This window comes from Mixophyes fleayi, chromosome 6, assembly GCF_038048845.1.
Source record: "Mixophyes fleayi isolate aMixFle1 chromosome 6, aMixFle1.hap1, whole genome shotgun sequence".
Taxonomy (NCBI): domain Eukaryota; kingdom Metazoa; phylum Chordata; class Amphibia; order Anura; family Limnodynastidae; genus Mixophyes; species Mixophyes fleayi.
The window spans coordinates 185,634,340-185,653,834 of NC_134407.1; the positions used below are offsets into that span (position 1 = coordinate 185,634,340).

At 38.2% G+C, this 19,495-nt stretch overlaps 1 protein-coding gene across 1 annotated transcript; it reads right to left on the reverse strand.

The window, feature by feature from the left end:
- Positions 1–1,494: 1,494 nt before the first annotated feature.
- PIGU (phosphatidylinositol glycan anchor biosynthesis class U) lies at positions 1,495–15,884 on the reverse strand. Its single transcript, XM_075177562.1, has 12 exons — positions 15,714–15,884; positions 14,019–14,083; positions 12,924–12,983; positions 12,244–12,306; positions 9,569–9,678; positions 8,715–8,815; positions 8,202–8,299; positions 7,973–8,127; positions 7,602–7,745; positions 7,232–7,356; positions 3,651–3,793; positions 1,495–3,235 (listed from the first exon to the last, which is right to left on the reverse strand). Exons 1-12 carry the CDS (start codon positions 15,841–15,843, stop codon positions 3,122–3,124), a joined length of 1,308 nt encoding a protein of 435 aa, XP_075033663.1. The 5' UTR covers positions 15,844–15,884; the 3' UTR covers positions 1,495–3,121.
- Between the last annotated feature and the right edge of the window lie 3,611 nt (positions 15,885–19,495).

The following is a 19,495-nucleotide window of genomic DNA, read 5'->3' on the forward strand; positions in this document are numbered from 1 at the left end:
CTACAGCTGTTATGAGCCGCGGAGGTGCCCAGAAGTCGTGACTCTCCTACCTGCGTCCCGGCCGTCGCCATGACGACCGGGACGTCACTTCTGGGAGCCAGCCGACTGTTGCCGTAGTAATGGCCGGACGCTTTTGCTGATCAGCGCCGCGTCCTGGCTCTATGGGCAGCCAGGCGCTTGCGCAAGTATAGTGCTAGCCTGCGGGCTAATTTATCATGGGACAGCTTGTGCAATTAGAGAGCCAGGCTCTCATCAGTCTATGCCTGTATTTAAGGCAGGGAGGGCTTAGCCTCCCTGCCGGTTATAGCTTCCAGATCCCTGTGTTGCTGCCTGCTGCTGTACTCCTGGTGTTAAACCTTTAGATTGTTGCCTGTGTATGACCCCTGCGTTTCCTGGATTTGCCTTTTGCCTGTGCCCTTGACCATTTGGCCTGTACCACCGCTTCTGCTGATTTGCCCGTGACCTCGACCCTTGGCGTGTTTCCTGACGATTCTTCCTAGCAAGTGACCTCTGACTGTTCTTTGGAATTGCTGTCTGCCATTACCCTCTGCTCCTGGGTTCCCCACAGCTGGTACACGCCACACGACCCTCTGTAGTCTGCAGCCAAGTCTGTCCCCACCACTAGGGGCTCCAGTGAACACCTGACTATCAGAGTAGACTCCGGGTGGTGTTGTATTGGTTGGAGGGGTTCCTGACAACAGCTGGTACAAAAATTTGGATTGCATATTAGAGTTATCTCGAATTTCAACACAAAATAGCTTTCCTTTAAGAACGTCATTAAACATATTTTTAGTCACTTACAGACTTTTTAAAGGTTTTATTATAGGCAGCCATAAACCATCAGGACCTGGGTTTCTTTTCTGATGTTAAGTCTTTATTGCCAGCTCAATTTCATCTGTTGAAATCTTTCTCCCTGTACAATCAACCCTGGACCAAGCTAATTTAGAAAGTAGGCATTCCGAACAGAAAGAATATATTGCTTGTGTCAGCAACTAGAAAAATTATAGTTTTTCATTACATTTTCAAATCTCTTTAGAAACTTTGCTGGATTATGTAAGAGTTCCTCTATTATTTTTAACAATGAGGGTATTCCTGTGGGCCACTTTAACTACATTTTTGGGCGAACAATTAATCTGCTTTATCGCCTGTGACGTTTCCTCTCCACATGGGCTGACAAGAGGACATTTCATTCCTTGCTCACCTTTATAAAAGTTTGTCCATCTTATGATTTACTTTGCAAGTATCTAGGAAGATTTTCTAAGTTAAAAGTATCATATTATTTAAATACTCATTGATTCAAGAAGTACTACATGGCTGTGTGACGTCTTGTTTAATCTCAGTATTTTTATATAAAAGTCAAACCAACTTCACATCTTCACTTTGACGTTCATAAACTATTGTAAACCGTGCTTAATACTTAATGTTTAGATCTCTCAGCGACTACAAAAAAAAAAAAAAAAAAACAAGGAAAAAGGTTATTAAGACCAACAGAAAAACTCTGGATGTCGCTTTACAGCGGATTTATTTAGGTCCCACTTCCCACAAATAAATAAAATGTACAAACTGAAGTCAAATAAAAGTGAAATAAAAAAAACACAGTGCATATTTGTATAATTCTGTTAAGAAAAGGGGCAGACAAATATATTCCAATGCAAAGTCTGCCGTTTAACCATATAGCAACTGAAAGAGCCAAACAGTGGTTTGCAGACCTCACCAATCAACATATTTCTAACAAAAAAACGCATAACAAACAATTTATTTTATTGGACAAGAGTTATCAGTGTTATGTTCAGAAACAATGTTACATGAGCCTAAGCATTTGTGGCCCAGTAAATTAAAATAAGTTTCCATGGTTTAGGAACCAATGGCAGGCAAATGCTCTTATAACACTACCCGAACAGAGCATGTTTTCCAGATTCCACTGTTAGGATTATTTGCTAATATTGCTCAAAGGTGCAAAAACTGGACTAAATCATATCAACCCAGTTTGCCTTTATTATCTAGTGCAAGCTAGACAATGAAAGAAAATAGGTGACTGGATGCTAGAATTTGTGCAGATTTGCACCTTTGAGCATTGTTATTAAATAACTCTCAGTGAAAGATTAATCTGTTACTAACCAACTGACTGTGATAGGATGGGAAGGAGTTATAAAAGGATTGATGACTTGCTGCTGACCATTGTGGAAGCTACAGGGTTAAGAGTACCATTAACCAATCAAGATTTATAGTGCAGAGACAAGGGCAGATAACAGTGTTCTCTGTGGATAAACAACCCAGTGCATGTTAATGTATTTTGTTAGCACACTCACCAATACTGTTGTGTAAATATTCCAGTGTATATTGTTCTAGTAGCAGGATAGGCAAACCATATTTTTCCAGTTATTAAAGAACAATAATCTCCAACATGCCAATTCAGTCATTTCAACCACAGCCGAGATCCATATCTCCAATGTGCCTACTCTAGAATATTACACACGGTGAGTAGAATGATATTAATGTCATGTTACAGAATGCCAGTTTTACACACACAATAGTCATTTATCTTTATGGTGATTATCAAATAAGAAACAGCACAGCTCTCCTTGCGATTATAAAATTTAAAGAGCGAGGTTGGCGTCGGTTCTGGAGATAAATCACTGCAGAAGGAGGACTCTCAGGCTACAGCAACAGATGTTCACCTTTATTCTATCCAAGCATGCGGCCTCTCTTCCCATCGCCAAACACGGTTAGTTGCCAGGACTAACTTTACGCATAAGTGGAAAAGCTTTGGCCTAAACACAGTGGACAAGTTTGTCACCTTGACTGTTGACTGCCAGATCTTCTCCTATAACAACATCTCTTTTTTTTCATCAATTCTTCATGCTTAGCAGAGATTTAAATTGCAGCATGTCTGTCTGAAGGAAACAGTAAATCTTCCATGCCGCTTAAACTTTCTAAAATCATGGTACTTTAAAAAAAAAATATATATATAGTAATACATCATCCTCTTGCCTGTTCTTTAGAATGTGTGAAGGGACAGGCTTGAGGTGGAACCTATCGTCTCTCAGATACAGAGGAGGGCCTGCCCCCATCATACCATGTCCCTTCACCATGAACAAGCCTTCTGGTACCCATCATGGATTTATTTCAAAATCAAAGTGGCTTCGGTTCCATCCTTCTTGGTTAGGTAGAGGCCATGGTGGAGGTGGTACTCCCTCCGCAGGTAGGCATAAAAATAATCAGACACCAGCAGAATCTGAAGGGGAAAAAAAAAATAAAACAAAAACATGTCTAAATAATGATCCACTAACCAATATGAGAATTTATCAAACATTATCCTCATCATATAGTGTCCACTATATAAGCCTATCTAACAAGATGCTAATATAGAGCTTAAAGTAGTATTTGAAAGGTGGTTGTTATGCATTATTAATAACTTTGTCACATTCACCCAACACACATATTAATCCTTTTCGTTTACCTTTCTAGCCCAATAGGTGGTTTGGGTGTGGTCTAGCCATATCAAAGGTCTTACCTTATTTTGGGCCAATTGTTTTTGGTTGAAATTTACAAATTTTGCTGAAGGCGTTCGTAACACACACTGTCCTGACAATCTCTTACAACAGTATACTATGGTTTCATGTAATGATCAGAGTTCAAATGAGACTCACCTGTCCCACATTAAATGAGAGTGTGATGGCATAATAGAAGTTTGAGTTGGCACTGCCAGCATATATCCACAAGTGCCAAAGGACTGGGAAGAGAAGAGAACACACTACCAGCATGCAGGAGACTATGAAGATGTTACGCAAGACTGTAGGAAGGACAAAAACACAGTGAGATTATTTAAAAAGACAAAGCAATTATACTGGTAGATATTGCATTAGGCAACATAGTCTATACAGTCTATTTCATAGCATTCTACATGTTTATTTTTTTCTGAACACACAAGAGACCAAGGCTGCAAATATTCTAATCGCCCCCTTAGGTGTCCAGATGGCACCATCCCTCTCTCTCTCTCCTTTTAATATATGTGTCTGGTTGTTTTACTACGACATAATGCATCCATTTTGGTGGTTTTGTTCTCCGTTTATATGCTTAAGTATTTTATTTTTGAAACTGCTTTAAAAACTTAAAGAGAATTTACATAAAAAAATATTCTAAATCACATATAAGCCAAAAAAGCAACTAGGGTGATATTAGATATCAAAAGTCTTGTCCAAGTTGGAAAAATGGAAGCTAATTAACTTATTTAACCGACAAACAAAACAGATTCGGCGCTGAAACACTAGTCTCAATCAATATTGAAATATATATTTTAAAAAAAACGGGTAATAGTAGTAAGTCCCGCTGCTTGGAAAAAACCCGTGGGTTTAATACTAAATATAGACCAAACACAAACCAGCGCTGGGACTTAAAACCAAACCCAGTAAATAATCCACGTTGGCTGATAATCAATTTATTAAAATAAAAACATATAAAATCACATGGATATCAATTGAGATACATACATATATCAGTGCACTGATATCCAATCCCTAACTTGCATGCATGGACTAAGTGAGTGAAAGGCAGTCTATATTGGTTCCAATTAATAAAGGTTGATTCACATGGATAGATCCGATAATGTTGATAGATGGATAGTGTAAAATTATCGGCTATATAGACATCCAAAAAAGTGCCATAGATTGTAACAATAGGCTATGCCTAATAGTGTCACTCTAGATTGTATTACCAATGATAATGGTCTCTTTATAGTCTGTCTCATAAATGCCGGATCTATGAGACAGACTATAAAGAGACCATTATCCACCTGAATCTAAAATCGCTCTCCCTCTGATGAAATCACTTTGGTGAAGAAACGCGTAAGGGTAAACTGCAGCACTTACCGATCCCACTGCATGGACGGCAGATCGCGGATACGTCCACACACCATTCCAGCTTGACATCCTGGAGCTGCAAGCTGTAAGCTATGAATGGACCGAAGGTGTTCTGAGTTTAATTCAGTGCACACTTACACGGAGTTCGGTTATACACACAGGAGTTTATGTCTTTCACTTGCGGATACCGTGACTGGAAACTATGACATTTATCGGAGGCTGCTGAGGAATAACATTTTCGACCTCAGGAAAGTAACGGATTATTTTATTATGATGCATGTTGATGGCTAATATCCAGAGCTTTCCTAGCCCAGTTAAAAGAGCATGTGTGCTTAGTTTCCAGGCTAATGATACAAGTGTGTACCGATCTGAGAACCACAAATATTTCATTGGTAATACAATCTAGAGTGACACTATTAGGCATAGCCTATTGTTACAATCTATGGCACTATTTTGGATGTCTATATAGCCGATAATTTTACACTATCCATCTATCAACATTATCGGATCTATCCATGTGAATCAACCTTTATTAATTGGAGCCAATATAGACTGCCTTTCACTCACTTAGTCCATGCATGCAAGTTAGGGATTGGATATCAGTGCACTGATATATGTATGTATCTCAATTGATATCCATGTGATTTTATATGTTTTTATTTTAATAAATTGATTATCAGCCAACGTGGATTATTTACTGGGTTTGGTTTTAAGTCCCAGCGCTGGTTTGTGTTTGGTCTCTAATTAACTTATTTGCCTGTTATGGCTCACAGAACGTTAGTGCTACATGCATTGTTATTGAACAAGCCATCTTTAACGATGCTTCAATGAATCCAATTTCTACGCCTACATACATCCAGTGACCAGCAGATCTATATTCAGATTCCACAATACACACATGGGTTTTAAATTCATGTTCCTTTCCATCACTGAATGTTCTATTGCCTTTATCACTAATAGAAATTGGTTTATTACAACAGCTAGAATACTTAGGTCTGTAGACAATATATAGTAGTACTGACCCCCTTCTGCAATTCCGTGAAAGACCAGCAGGGAGCTTTGTACTTCCAGTGGTTTTGTTGCACTACAACTGCTATGCAGAAGTCAGCACAGACAGTGGCAAATAAAACTAGTTCACGGACCTCCTATCAGTACGTGGCTGGAGCGAAAATGTCAAATGTGCAACGATAGATCAGATGTCAAGTAATAGTGTAACATGCAGTTATATTTACGGTCTCTTCTGCACAGAAGCTGCATCCCAAGGGAAAAAAAAACCCTTCTAGAACTTCATTGGGGTTAATTCTATTAACTGAGTAATGTAGACATTTTCAATAAGTTTGAAAATTAATTAGCTCAAAGTTCTAACAGGGTGTTACTGTGAAAATGCTGTATGTTAACACTTAATACAAGACTTAATAACGGTTTCAACAAAAATAATCGTCTAATAAAACAGAACCAGAGGAAAAAAAAAAAGCCAGCGATCGGTGTATCCCATATATAATGTGGGATATACCAAGCGCAGGCTTGTTTTTTATCTGGTTTTGTTTCAAAATATTGCCTTATTGTCATAGCAGCTGTCCATCAAGCCTATTTAAGGCACATATGAGTGTGGCTCACAAGCCAGCCTTTGCTAGATGTAAACCCCTATACCTGGGAGGTGAGTGCATCTGATTTTAACTACATGTTAATGGTGCTTAAAGCATATAGGTCAGTGTAGGACCTGCATATAATGAGGTGCCCTTGACGTTGGAATGCAGGCTTAAATGTTTTGATCAAAATATGAACCAATACCTCATGTTTTCATTTTGCTAGATACACACAGAAATGCAGAGTTAATGATAAGCGCTGACAACTGTCTTTTTTGTAATAAAACTGAAGTCATTTTAAAAATTTGTGGAGATGTAGTCATTGGCCTAATCCCCCAATGACTAGATCTGTAACTAATCTGACCACACATAATATGATTTACTAGTTAGATTGCCAGGTTGAACAAGTGTATCTCAGTGAGGGTGCATAATTGTTCATCCAACACAGTCATTAGCAGTCAGGAGGCTCTAGAGATCAAATCTAATGTGACTGGATTACATTTTAACAAGATATACACACACTTGTGCAGAAGATTAGCTGTTCTAAAGATTAGATCCTTAATACAATTTTTTATTTTTTATTTGTTGTCTTGTTTTTAAACATATTATCTTACTCCATTTATAAAACAATAAATATTTTATTTCTTAAGCAGCCTAACCTTTGCTCAATACAAAATATGAGTTGGTTTTGTGTCAACTTTTCTTATAAAATGTCTTAAGCAACAAAAAATACCCACAATATTCAGGGTAGTTTTTAAGCAACTCCACTTTTAGAGACTGACTTACACCTAGACAGGTGGGCCCACATGGGAAGGAGAGCCATGTAGAGACCAACATCCCCCAATGTGGGGTACGACTTGAAGATGCAGATAATTGCAAGCTGTATGAAGATCAGGAACATTGGATGGTCTCTGAAAGTACAAGTAAATATGTGTGAAAAACGTAATTCAAGAGTTCATAAAGTTTATATTTTAGGCAAATCATGCAACATAGGACAAAACAAACGTTGGTGCATATCATGAAAACATATGCACAATAGTTGTGGTAACTCATAGCAACCAGTCATTTTTTTGTGCAGAAAGCAAACATTCAATTGGATAAACAATTTAGCAGTTCATAAAAAAAAAAAAGTTTCATGTCCCTATCCATAAATTACTTTAACTTGATGGTCAGTGGCACAGTGTAGAAAAACACGTTGACCTGAAAGACGCAGACAAAGAACAGGCTGAAGTGTTCAAACATCTCTGCAAAGAAGTACCAGAACAAACCGATGTTTGGGGTCAAGTCCGGGACCGACAATCTAGAATGTAGAAAACAAGAGAGAACATTCACAAACAAGTCCATACAATGGCTGGATCCACATATAGAACCGTCTACTAAATTCACAGTCCAGAAAGATCCATTATCATACTTATAATGTAGAGAATATTATAAATTGGCCATTTTGTTATCCACACCTGTTATAGGGCGAACCAATTACTTTTGACTTTTCTCATTGGTGTTTAGACAAATAATAAAGGGTCTCACATGAAGCCATAAATGGAGTAGATGAAATCCCACGAGGTCAGCAAGAAGAAGGAATGGCAGATCAAGATAGTGATGCAGCCCAGGTAAAGGGATGAATACTGACAGGTGAAAAGCCAGAAGCTGGTATTTGACATCTTTACAGGAATAAACTCCCTCTGAAAAAGAAGACAAACGTTAGTACCAGCTACTGTCTGCATGTTACTGTGAGTTAATTGCTATAATTAGGTACCTGTAGCAGATATAGGAGTGCTGGAGCGAATAAAGTGATTGGGTACAGAGACTGGTAGGTGGCTAATGATAAGAACACGGCACTTAGAATTGGACTACCTAAAGAGAAAAAAAAAATAGTAAATAGTGTTAATAAGCAGGTGCTGTTATAACATTGCAAACATGAAGGAGGGAGCAGCAGACCACGCACGAATGGATGGATGTCCAGCAGATCCCGAAGTCTGAGGGCCGCTAAGCCGTGTTAAAGTGTACCCTTCACCCACATACACAGTGGCGGTGGCCATATTGTGGACTTAATCAACATTCAGCCTATAAGTTGAAATGTAAGTAATGACATCACTGAGGCAGGAGGTATGTTGTGTCTCATGCTCAATGAGGTTACAGAATGCCTATAAACGAGCAGGCTGCATTCTCATGAACATTCTCTGAACTACTGGCTCCGCCCACCAGATGTCTGCCGCCACTGTGAGGAGGTGAGCAGCAGGGATTCCTTATCCATAGAAATGGGACTCACCTTTCACTGTAGCCAAGATGAATAAAGCAATGATTGCATTATTGATGGCGCAGGTAGACTTGGCCACACAAGATAGGACGGTGTAAGGGTTCAACAGGTAGCTGTAAAGAACATTTCATTTTAATATTAATGAGCATAGTATCTGGTCACTAATAGCTTCATGAACTACTCCCTGTTGCATTCTGCTGTGTCTTACAATAAGGCACTAAAACACATCACAGGTATTCAAGAGACCAAACGGTCATTATTCTACCATATAACACACTAATATATACAGCTACAAAACTTACGGATTTAACATCCCTTATACATAGAAGAAAATGTTCTTTTAAAGCATTTTAACTGTAGAAAGCAGCTATCTAGGTAGCCCAGAAGAGTTCAGCTGTCACAGTTTACAATTGTTTGCACTGCACAGGCTTTGCTAGAAACAGCTTTTTTATTTTATTCTACCAGAGCAAATTCTAGAGATTTTTTTTCCTTTTTGTGATAAAGTTTTTTGTTTGTTGGTGCCATAGTCAAGTAAATATCTTACATTTATGGGTGCCATAGCTACTTTCACAAAATTAATTATACCTATGCAATATACCCCTTATTTTAATATTAGACACCTAGGGGTAAATGTATCAAGCTGAGAGTTTTCCGGCGGGTTTGAAAAGTGGAGATGTTGCCTATAGCAACCAATCAGATTCTAGCTATCATTTTGTAGAATCTGTGTACCTCATATTATTGACAGGTTAACAGGCTCTAGCATAAACAGAAATATTAGTGAACAGAACCTTTTCTTTAGGAGGGATTTGCTGTAATAACCACACTTCTAAAACAACTGAGGTACTAGATACCGTGAACACACTTACAAGAGTGCAACCTTCAGAGGGATATAGTACATTTCAGTTGGTACTCTCAAAAGTTCCTGAGATTCTGGTGAATACTTATTCAGTTCCAAATATAGTTTCTGCTTCTTAAACTGTTGAAAAACAAAAACAAAGAAAATCAGCTTGTTGCTCAAATAAATCTATAGCACATCAATGATACTGCATGCAACAAAATGAAATAGTTTAACACAGAAATGTAGCACTAAACACAGCCAATTGAAACCCAGAGAGTTGACTCACCAGGATTTGATTGGCTGGTCTGATTAACTCTCTGCAACAATATATATGAACTAAAAACATGCCAATGTCATTAGTATATTCAGCTATTGTATACCAGAGAGCAAAAAACTGAGTGCAGAAAGTAATGTATGTCTTGGTTATTATAATTGGCTATTGATAAAGCACCAACATATTACACAGTGCTGTACATTGAGGGGATTAGCATACAAATAACAACATATAACAACAGGAAACAGGAGGTAAAGATGGCCCTGCCCACATTATCTTACAATCTAATAATGAAATTTAAGTGTTCACCCAAAAGAAACATTAATATATATATATATATATATATATATATATATATATATATATATATATATATATATATATATATATATATAGAGCATTTTGAAACCATTCAGAATAAAGCCTAAACAACAAAAAACAATTATAGATAAAATAGGATTTTTAAACTTACGCAACATCTCTTTCTCTTAGTAACTTGGGGGACACCGGGGACATTGGGGTATAGAGTAGGGGAATAGGCATTGGGAATTTTAAGAACTTTGCCAACTAGCCCTAGCTCCTTCCCTCTATACCCCCTTCCTGTTTGGCTTCAGCTTATGTTTAACCAAGCCCCACAGAAATGGAGACAATAGAGCGAAAACAACAGAAACAGAGGAATATAACAACAAAAAACACAGCACGTCACACAAAAGGAGACACCAGAGCGCTAAATGTGGGCGCTCTGTGTCCCCCAATGGACTAAGAGAAACAGATTTTACGTAAGTATAAAAATCCTATTTTCTCCCACGTCCAATTGGGGGACATCCCTAAGCCACCATCACGGATGGGAACGCTCAGAAGAAACAACGCAAAGCACCTTTCTCCCAAAACTTGCACCCCCTGATGTAATCACATGAAAACGGTAAAACCGAGAAAACGGGGGACCAGGTGGCCGTCCGGCACAGCTGCTCAGTCGAGGCACCATGCAGGAAGCACTCGCCAATCTCATGGAGTGAGCCTTAAGATTATCTGGAACAGGCTGCTCAGCTTCACTGTAAAACTCACAGATTACAGTTGTAATCAACTGAGCAATAGTCACCTTAGAGGCTGGCCAACCTCTCTTGTGTGCATGATAGAGGACCAAAAGATCCTCAGTCCCTATGCACATACATATGCAAAGCTAAGATCACATCCAGAGAACAAAGGGAGACTTCGTCCTCCGAACACCGACATTTGGTCAGGGCAGGGATGACAATGTCCTGATTCATGTAGAATCAGGACATCACTTTAGGGAGGAAATCAGGCTTGATTCGAAGAACCACCCTATCCTCATAAAAGACAAGAAGAGGAGACTTGCAGGATTATGCTGTAAGCTCAGAAACTCTTCTAGCAGAAAAGATAGCCAAAAAGAAGTCAGTCTGCCACGTCAGAGATTTCAAATCCACCATGTCCAAGGGTTCAAAAAGGGAATGTTGCAAAGCATTCAACACCAAGTATAAATCCCAAGGCGTTACTGTAGGAACATACAGAGGCTGCACATGAAGCACCCCCTGAATGAAGGTTTGCACATCAGGCATCAGAGCCAGTCTTCTAATAAACATGTGAAATAATGGTAAAATGTGAATACATAATTCTGCAAATAGCGATGATGTTTAATAGGACTGCTAAGGTCTTTCTTAGAATCTTGCCTAAGATTGGAGTTCTCGGCAAATAATCCACATCTTAAACCAGAAGTGGCTGTCTGAGCTTCTCATAAGGAGGCATTCAAACAAGACAGTCAATCTGTGGTACAGTAATTATGGACATAAGGAGATTGGAAGGGGGTAGAAGGCAATGGTAGCACTCGCTAAGCGGACAGAATGGAGTTAGAGGTGAAAGGAGGTAGCGTTGATAGAAAGGTGGTCAGGATTCCCATAGGTGTGGAGGGATATATGTGAGCATTTAGAGCAGGGGTGGGCAAACCTGTCCTCAAGGGCCATATCCAGTTCATGTTTTTAGGATTTCTGTCTGTAGAAACAGGTGGGATAATTACTGACCCAGCCAAATGGATTAACTCAGCTGTACATGATTAAAGAAATCCTAAAAACATGAACTGGATATGGCCCTTGAGGACAGGTTTGCCCACCCCTGATTTAGAGGATGTGTGTGTTTGGTGAAGGAGTAGGTCTATGGCCAAGACTATGTCCACAACATGGCATATATTTTAGTTCTACGCTTTGCTTTAGCAGTAGGATTACAATATAAAGAATAGATGCCCAAATTCTTCATTCAAGAAGTAACTAACTAAAGTGGTCAAATGGGAAATAGTAAAGACAGCAGTCATCACTGCCATAACTAGAACAAACATGTTACGCTATATACCATAATAGCTTCAGCCGATACGTTCCATGCAAAAGAAAAATATAGATGTACAAAATAAAATCTCTTACCGACATTTTGTTATATTCCTGAACTGCCAAATAAAGTGCCACAGCTGTAAGTGCATCTGTAATCTAAGGCAGAAAAATATTTTAAAGCAATAAGTGACAAAACTCAAACACACACTTGCAATATCTTGTTAAGTAACACTATAATACCACCCATAGTATAGAACATTAGAATTAGTTTTTTTGTAAAGGCAAAATGTGATGTTAACACTAGGAAAAATCACTAGGAACACTAGGAAAAATCACTGGAGCCAGGTAGCCAATAGTATAAATTTACATCTGGCACTTCATTTTGCTTTCTATTGTAATCAATGTAAGGACACCTTTCCTGGCTCCTTAAATGATCCCGCTGACTTTAGATTTGACTTACTCCATCATTTTACATAATTTTGTCCACCTGAGGCTTTATATTGACAAGTATGTACAATACGATTGTAGAGTCATCCGCCCTTCCCTTTTAATCGAAAAAGAAACAAAACAACGTTTTCTTTCATTTTCAAAGCTGTACTAAAAACAAAAACACTATCTGATTGGCTGCTGTGGGTTACAGGGCATTTGTGCACACTTTACTATTTTATTACATAAGGTATATTGACTTTCAGCGTTCTATGACTGATTTGTGACACACCTCTCTATGTCAGTTACATAGAACTCTACAGAGTTTAATTGTAAAATTTACTTACCATAAATACTATCTCTGCGTAGTCTACCAGGAAGTGGAAGAGGTATATAATAAGTGGGGTCTGCAGGAAAGGAAATAAGAGATATTTAAGTACAATTATAATTATGTGTGTTATGTCTTTACGACACAAAATTTAAATGAGAACATCACCCAAACGAAAATATTTAGTTTTCGGTGGAATTCACAACTCAACAAATACACTGGGGTTCATAAAATCCTCAACATTTCAGTACCACTACAATTTGCCTGTTGCAGCCAGGCAGTGGTGTTGTCAATACCCATTCTCTGTCATTTTGAACTTCCTAATGCATGTGAATGGGAGGATCACAGGGGAGGGGCAATGACAACTCTACTGCCTATTTGAAACAAGTGAGCAACAGAGCATCACTATACTGTTGAAGGAATTGGGAACCTGGTTAGATAGGTCACACAGGGCCAACCGGGTAAGTTAAAATCTGTTTTGTATCTTAACTTAGTGAAACTGGGTGGAGTTCTTTAATTTTCCAAAATATATAGTGAAAATGTGTTATAACCCTCTAAGTTTACTTGTATTAATGTACAATGCTTAGCAATACAGTATTTTGTGATACTGTTCTTATTTCAATAAATCATTATCCTCAGTACAACTCTCAAAAGCTTGAAGTCAACACAACTGCTAATCCAAATAAAAATGTATCACCAAACGCAAAATATATGGAATTTATAATCAAGATACGTCACATTGGTCACATTTCTGGAAGGAGCTAAACATCTTAACATCTTCAAGACAACAGGAGTAAAACATCCTACAACCAGATGTATTTTCATTGTTCTGCATCACATGGTCTATTTTTATTACCAATAAATCCAGTACAAACTGGATCTATTAGAAGCGATAATAGCAGGTACTATTGGATTGATGTAATCAATATTCTTGGCAAAAATCTTTTCTGTGCATTGAGCGTTTGTTAAAGCCCCATATAAAACCCATTGTTGTATATTGAGAACGTAAGGTTTGGACCTCATCTGCACAGCAGCAAAGCAATCCGTTGAAAATTAAGAAAAGTAGAAAATTATTGTAGGAGTGTGTTTTAGAGATTATTTCATGGTTACTCACTTCGTGAAAAACATCTCCTGAGTAGGGTGAAACCCCAAGGTCCAAAAGTGACATTCCTTCCACGACTGCAAGAGAAACATGACAGAAACTGAATATACATCTGAACAAATTCACTTGCGTGGTGTTTAATGACATGAAAATAGAGAAGAAAAGCAGAAAAATGAACAGATGTAAATGTCCAAAAAAAAAAAACAGTCAATGAAAAACAAATAAAATTAAAATTGCTTGATACTGCCATTGCATAAGACATTATTTGTCATAACAGACTCTAATGTAGTCTGGAAAAACAAAGTAATATGTTTTTTGTAAAATACAGAGCCGCCTCCCTCCTCCGTTACAACACTAGCCTCTCAATAAGTATATTTCTTTAACAAAAGTGACTTGAAATGCATTGCATTGAAAGCCTTGCTAAAATGGCATTTTGTACTGTGTTGTAAACTGATATAAAAAAAACAAATAAATAAATAATAAAAATAATATTAAACTGATTATTTTCTAATGACATTTCCTTAAAGGATAACATCACCTAAAACTCAAACTCCAGTTTTGGATGGAGATCAATGAGCTAAAATAAAAAAAATGAACATGTACTTCCCACGATCAATTCACTGGATCCACTAATAGGTCTAATGGTATCACGCCACACTCTACTCTCCGCAAGTGAGGGGTTTGGCTGAAACAAGCCGAGTAGGTGTAGCTAACCCCGCAGTGTGAACTTGCCATTTTATTATTGCCAAGGAAAATCTCCATTAATATATTTGAGATGAAAGGAGGAGGACCAGGTGGTCTCTCTCCTTACATTGCGGATAAGAGGTGTACAATTCCTGCTTACGTCATTTAATCAAAGTAAGGAAGTTTATGGCAGGAAGTTACTAGGCATTAGATTTGTAGCGGGTGAAGTGAATAGGAGGCATGAGGAGTGCTTTATATGGAGTCTGAGTGACAGGGAAATTAAAATTTAAAAATTAAGGGGGAAGCAGGTGCTGAGGGGTGTTTTACATTGTGTAAAACAAGACTTCAAAGGGCATATGGAGGGTTTGAGGGACATTTGGGGAAATCCAAAGGGTGTTTTGGAATAAAATGTGCAATCTATTCTGTTGGACATAATGTGTTTCTTTCTTTGCTTAAATCTATTGGTTTAATTTATTACTGAGATTAAGGGTAATTTATAGCCCTTTTGAAAGTTATATGCAACTGTTGAAATGTACCAGGTTGCTCAACACTGCTCCATGGACTAAACACCCACCGCCTGTTATATGCCTGCAAATCAAACCTACAGGTGCCAGGTACATATTTAACATTAGCCGCTAAGGCCATCAGACCAAAGACATTAACTCATAAGGGTACATTTATCAAGGCTGGTGCAGTTTATTGTACAGAAACTTAATATACACCTAGACAAATCCACTTGACAGTGAGGAAAATGCAGAGGAAATTCAAAGTAAAATGAACATGTTTAATGCACCTTGTCATTTTTATTTTTAAAGAGAATATAAAATGAAAGTAAACGTGTGATTGGCTGCTCTGGGTGAGTTCTCCACCTGATTTAGAATGAACGTTCCATATAAAGTGCTAATAGAACGTTCTACAGTGACACAACCCTCACGTCTTATGTTATACCCAGAGCCCACCACTCCTAGCCTCCTCCTGTCCCCCTGTCTCCAGGCTACAATCAGACATGGCCGCCCTCCTCACCTCTCTTCCATGAGTTTAGCGGAGACACGACCTCTACCCGCTCAGAGATGAAGGCAGCAAGACTGGAGCGGAACAGGATAGCCCTGACTGTAACTGCCACCAACACCGCTAGCACCAAAGGCGCCGCCATGTTCCGAGCGCAGGCTGGCCGGGCAGCGCGGAGGCTCACGGGAAAACATGGCGCTTGTAGTTCTGCGGCAGATACTGAGCCAGGATAGCGGTGGAAAATAAACTACAATACCCAGAATGCCAAGTGACAGACTGGTTCTTTCTTCCGGGGTTGACAGGTAAACTACGGCCACCGAAGTGGGACAAAGTTACACATTTGTCAAACGGCTGTCATAGATAAATATATAAGGGAGTGCTGCTCATTCCTTTACCCAGGCCTCATTGTAAGTGCAGGTTCTGTGGGTCACCTCACAGAAACACCTGAACCAGTGATTATCCCAAATGTCAGATATGCACTGCTGTTGAGGACTGGGTTTGAGAACCAGTCATGTAGGGTACACATAGTTTTCTAACATTAAACCCATGACAGACCAAAATATAAGTGTCCCTGGTCTGAAAAGCATTTGGAAAATAATACGATAAAGAAGAATATTCTGCTATTAGGTATTTTTAGCTTCACACCTAATTAGATTGGGCCACGTCAGAGCCCAAGCATAAAATTAGAGTATTGTTCCGCTACCACAGTGTTCATAGGACTCCCATTGAAATAAACAAACCTGGTTTCCTAAAGATGGTGGGATCATTTCAGTGTTTATGTTGGCTTTAGTAAGAGGAACAATTTTTTTCCCGTTATAGTGGAAATCTGCTGTACCCCAGATTAATAAAAGGGTACCCGAGATGGCTTTTCAAAAGGATTTACTACTTTTGAATGTTTGCTAGATTGGCACATTTTCACATAATGATGGTGGTGCTTAGAATGGTGGTCCTTCCTAAATATTTTTTAATAGCATTGCTAGGTACAATCACAGGAGTGTTTATCTGATGGAAAAGCCATGTTAAGATCCTCTCTGTTATCCTCTATCTGTGTTATCGACCAAATGCCTCATTGGCCCGGACCTACTAGAGCTGTATGATGAGATGGTGGTGGAGGGCAGAATGCCTCCAATTCTGAGAGAGGGCTTGATCACATCATCATCATCATTTATTTATATAGCGCCACTAATTCCGCAGCTCTGTACAGAGAACTCATTCACATCAGTCCCTGCCCCATTGAGCTTACAGTCTAAATTACCTCCACACAGATAAGGCCATGGTTGGGAATCGAACTCATGACCCCAGTGCTGTAAGGCAGCAGTGCTAACCACTAAGTCACCGTGCTGCCCACGAATGGATAGTTAAGAACATGCAAACATGGGTTCCACCCATTTCTTACTTACAATGGCAAATTGTTTAAAATTGGTCACGATGTTTATAGGAATTGCTTCTAGTATCAAGATATGTTCTTTATTACAACACTGGGGTAAGAGACCATGGGCTAGATTTACTAAGCTGCGGGTTTGAAAAAGTGGGGATGTTGCCTATAGCAACCAATCAGATTCTAGCTTTCATTTATTTAGTACATTCTACAAAATGACAGCTAGAATCTGATTGGTTGCTATAGGCAACATCCCCACTTTTTCAAACCCGCAGCTTAGTAAATCTAGCCCCATGTGTTACGTCATTTGCAAGCATTTTTGTTGGTGAATTGAGGTCCAGAAGGTATATAATCCTTTATCTCCACCAAATCACCATTATTATATAGCTATTATTTACAATGTGTCTGTTATTTAAATGGGCCCAGTTCAGATCCTTTATACGATCCTGGACCTCAGTTGTGCCTTGTGATTCTCTATTTGTTTTCCAGTTTTTCTGCTCAGAACACCTGAAGTGTTCATTGCTCTGGTGCCAAATGACTTGAGTCAAAAGAATTGTCTCAGATACAGTCATATATAAAGTAAGAAAGACAAAGATGGCACAAAATTTTTGGGACAGACAATTTTCCCAGTCAGTTGTCTTGAGGGCAAGACAATGTGTTGTCTAAAACAGATAGAATTTATTAATTTCATAGAGAAGGTCAGACAATAAATAAATGATGATGATAATGATGAATGTGTCCCAAAGTCATAATGATATAAATCCTACATGTACACCAAAAATGTATTTTCCACAGTAGCTGTGCACTTTGTAGAAATTGTCCATTTAATACATAGGAATATATTCACTACTAAACTGCTGGATTGAAAAAGTGGATATGTTGCATATAGCAACCAATCAGATTCTAGCTGTCATTTGTAGCATGTACTAAATAACTGATAACTAGAGTCTGATTGGTTGCTCTAGGCAACATATTCACTTTTCCAAATCCGCAGTTTACTAAATATACCCCATAGACTTAATTTCTTCTAATACCCAAAATTGAACTCTGTAAAGCTAAAAAATTGATGTTTTGCATGTCCATCCCTCTTTTAGGGTAGCTGCAATTGGAATGTAGTTTTAAATGTAAGTCACACAATTATAGTAAGAGAGAGCAGGAGAAATCAAAGATTTAATTAGGCAGTTAATTACTCACTTATTTTTAATTACTTACGATTTCAGTTAAAAAAATAAGTGCAGAAAATGTGCAAAGCACATTCATGAAATGATTCATGTTGAACATATGTCTATCATTTGTACTTGTCACTTGAAATATTTGGTCTTGCAATTGCTTTTATAACAAGGTTACACTGGTGAAAATGTAACTTTGAGGAGCTTTGAACTGTAGGTGGCGCCATCTGTCTACATGAATCTGTCCTGCACAAGAGAGAAAGACAAATGTTTTTAAATAATTGCATATCTACATTACAGTACTTTTTTTTAGCATATTTTTTAATTGAACTATTTTTTACCATAGAATCATCTATACCATGTCAAAACACATTACTACATTCATATTTGTACCAAAAACATACATAAATATAATTAATTAGTGATTTTATTCTTTTATGTTTATTTTATTTCATTATTTTTTCCACAAGAAAATCAACTTTTACATGTTAGGCTTTAGTGATAAACATAAGTTTTAACTTTTTATTCACATTATTACAGGTTTTTTATTTTTAACACACTTCAAAGAGGTGCGAGATAAAACAGCATATTTGCCTGTTTAACGCATCGCGTTAAAATACAATTGAATAGCTTTTAACGCGGCTGCCTCTCGCATACCCTATTCTTTCAATAGACCTTCTACTGGACCGCGAGAGGACAGTTTCATGAAAAAAACTGAGCATTAAAAATGGAATTGAATCGCGGGTAAAGTTATGCCGCTCGAAAATGATAAAAAACAGAGTTAAAATGACTTAACGCGGTCAAAAAAAAACCTCGCTGACAATTGAATACCCTCCTAAGAACACTATGAACCACAGAACCTACCACTGCTAGGTGGTAATAGAACCTATGATAGCAAAACTTCTATCCACAATGGTGATTTTACTACTGGACAGCTCCAGAGGTTGTGGAATAGGTCGTACTCAGATTTCAATTCACCAGCAGAATTTGGACTGAATCTGCCACATGTTATGAATCTTGTTACTGGTCATGTACAGTCTTTGTGTAATGCTGCTAGGAAAATAATGCATTACAGACTGTCCATAGCCCTATACTATGACTATTACACTATGGACAGACTTAGTCACTCGGTATCAGATCATTTTGCTATACGAAGGGGTCATGCTTTGTGAGGAGGGGTTGTTCAGAAATGGACAAACCTTATAAGTAACATTGGGTAGAGCATTTTTTTCAGTGAATCTTCCTGCGAT

Coding starts and splice junctions, on each gene's coding strand:
- PIGU (XM_075177562.1), bottom strand. CDS start 15,843: ATGGCGGCGCCTTTGGTGCTAGCGGTGTTGGTGGCAGTTACAGTCAGG. Junction 8,816..9,568: donor CCTCTGAAGGTTGCACTCTT/GTAAGTGTGTTC, acceptor TGTTCTTTACAG/CTACCTGTTGAACCCTTACA. Junction 3,236..3,650: donor TCTCATTTAATGTGGGACAG/GTGAGTCTCATT, acceptor TTTCCCCTTCAG/ATTCTGCTGGTGTCTGATTA.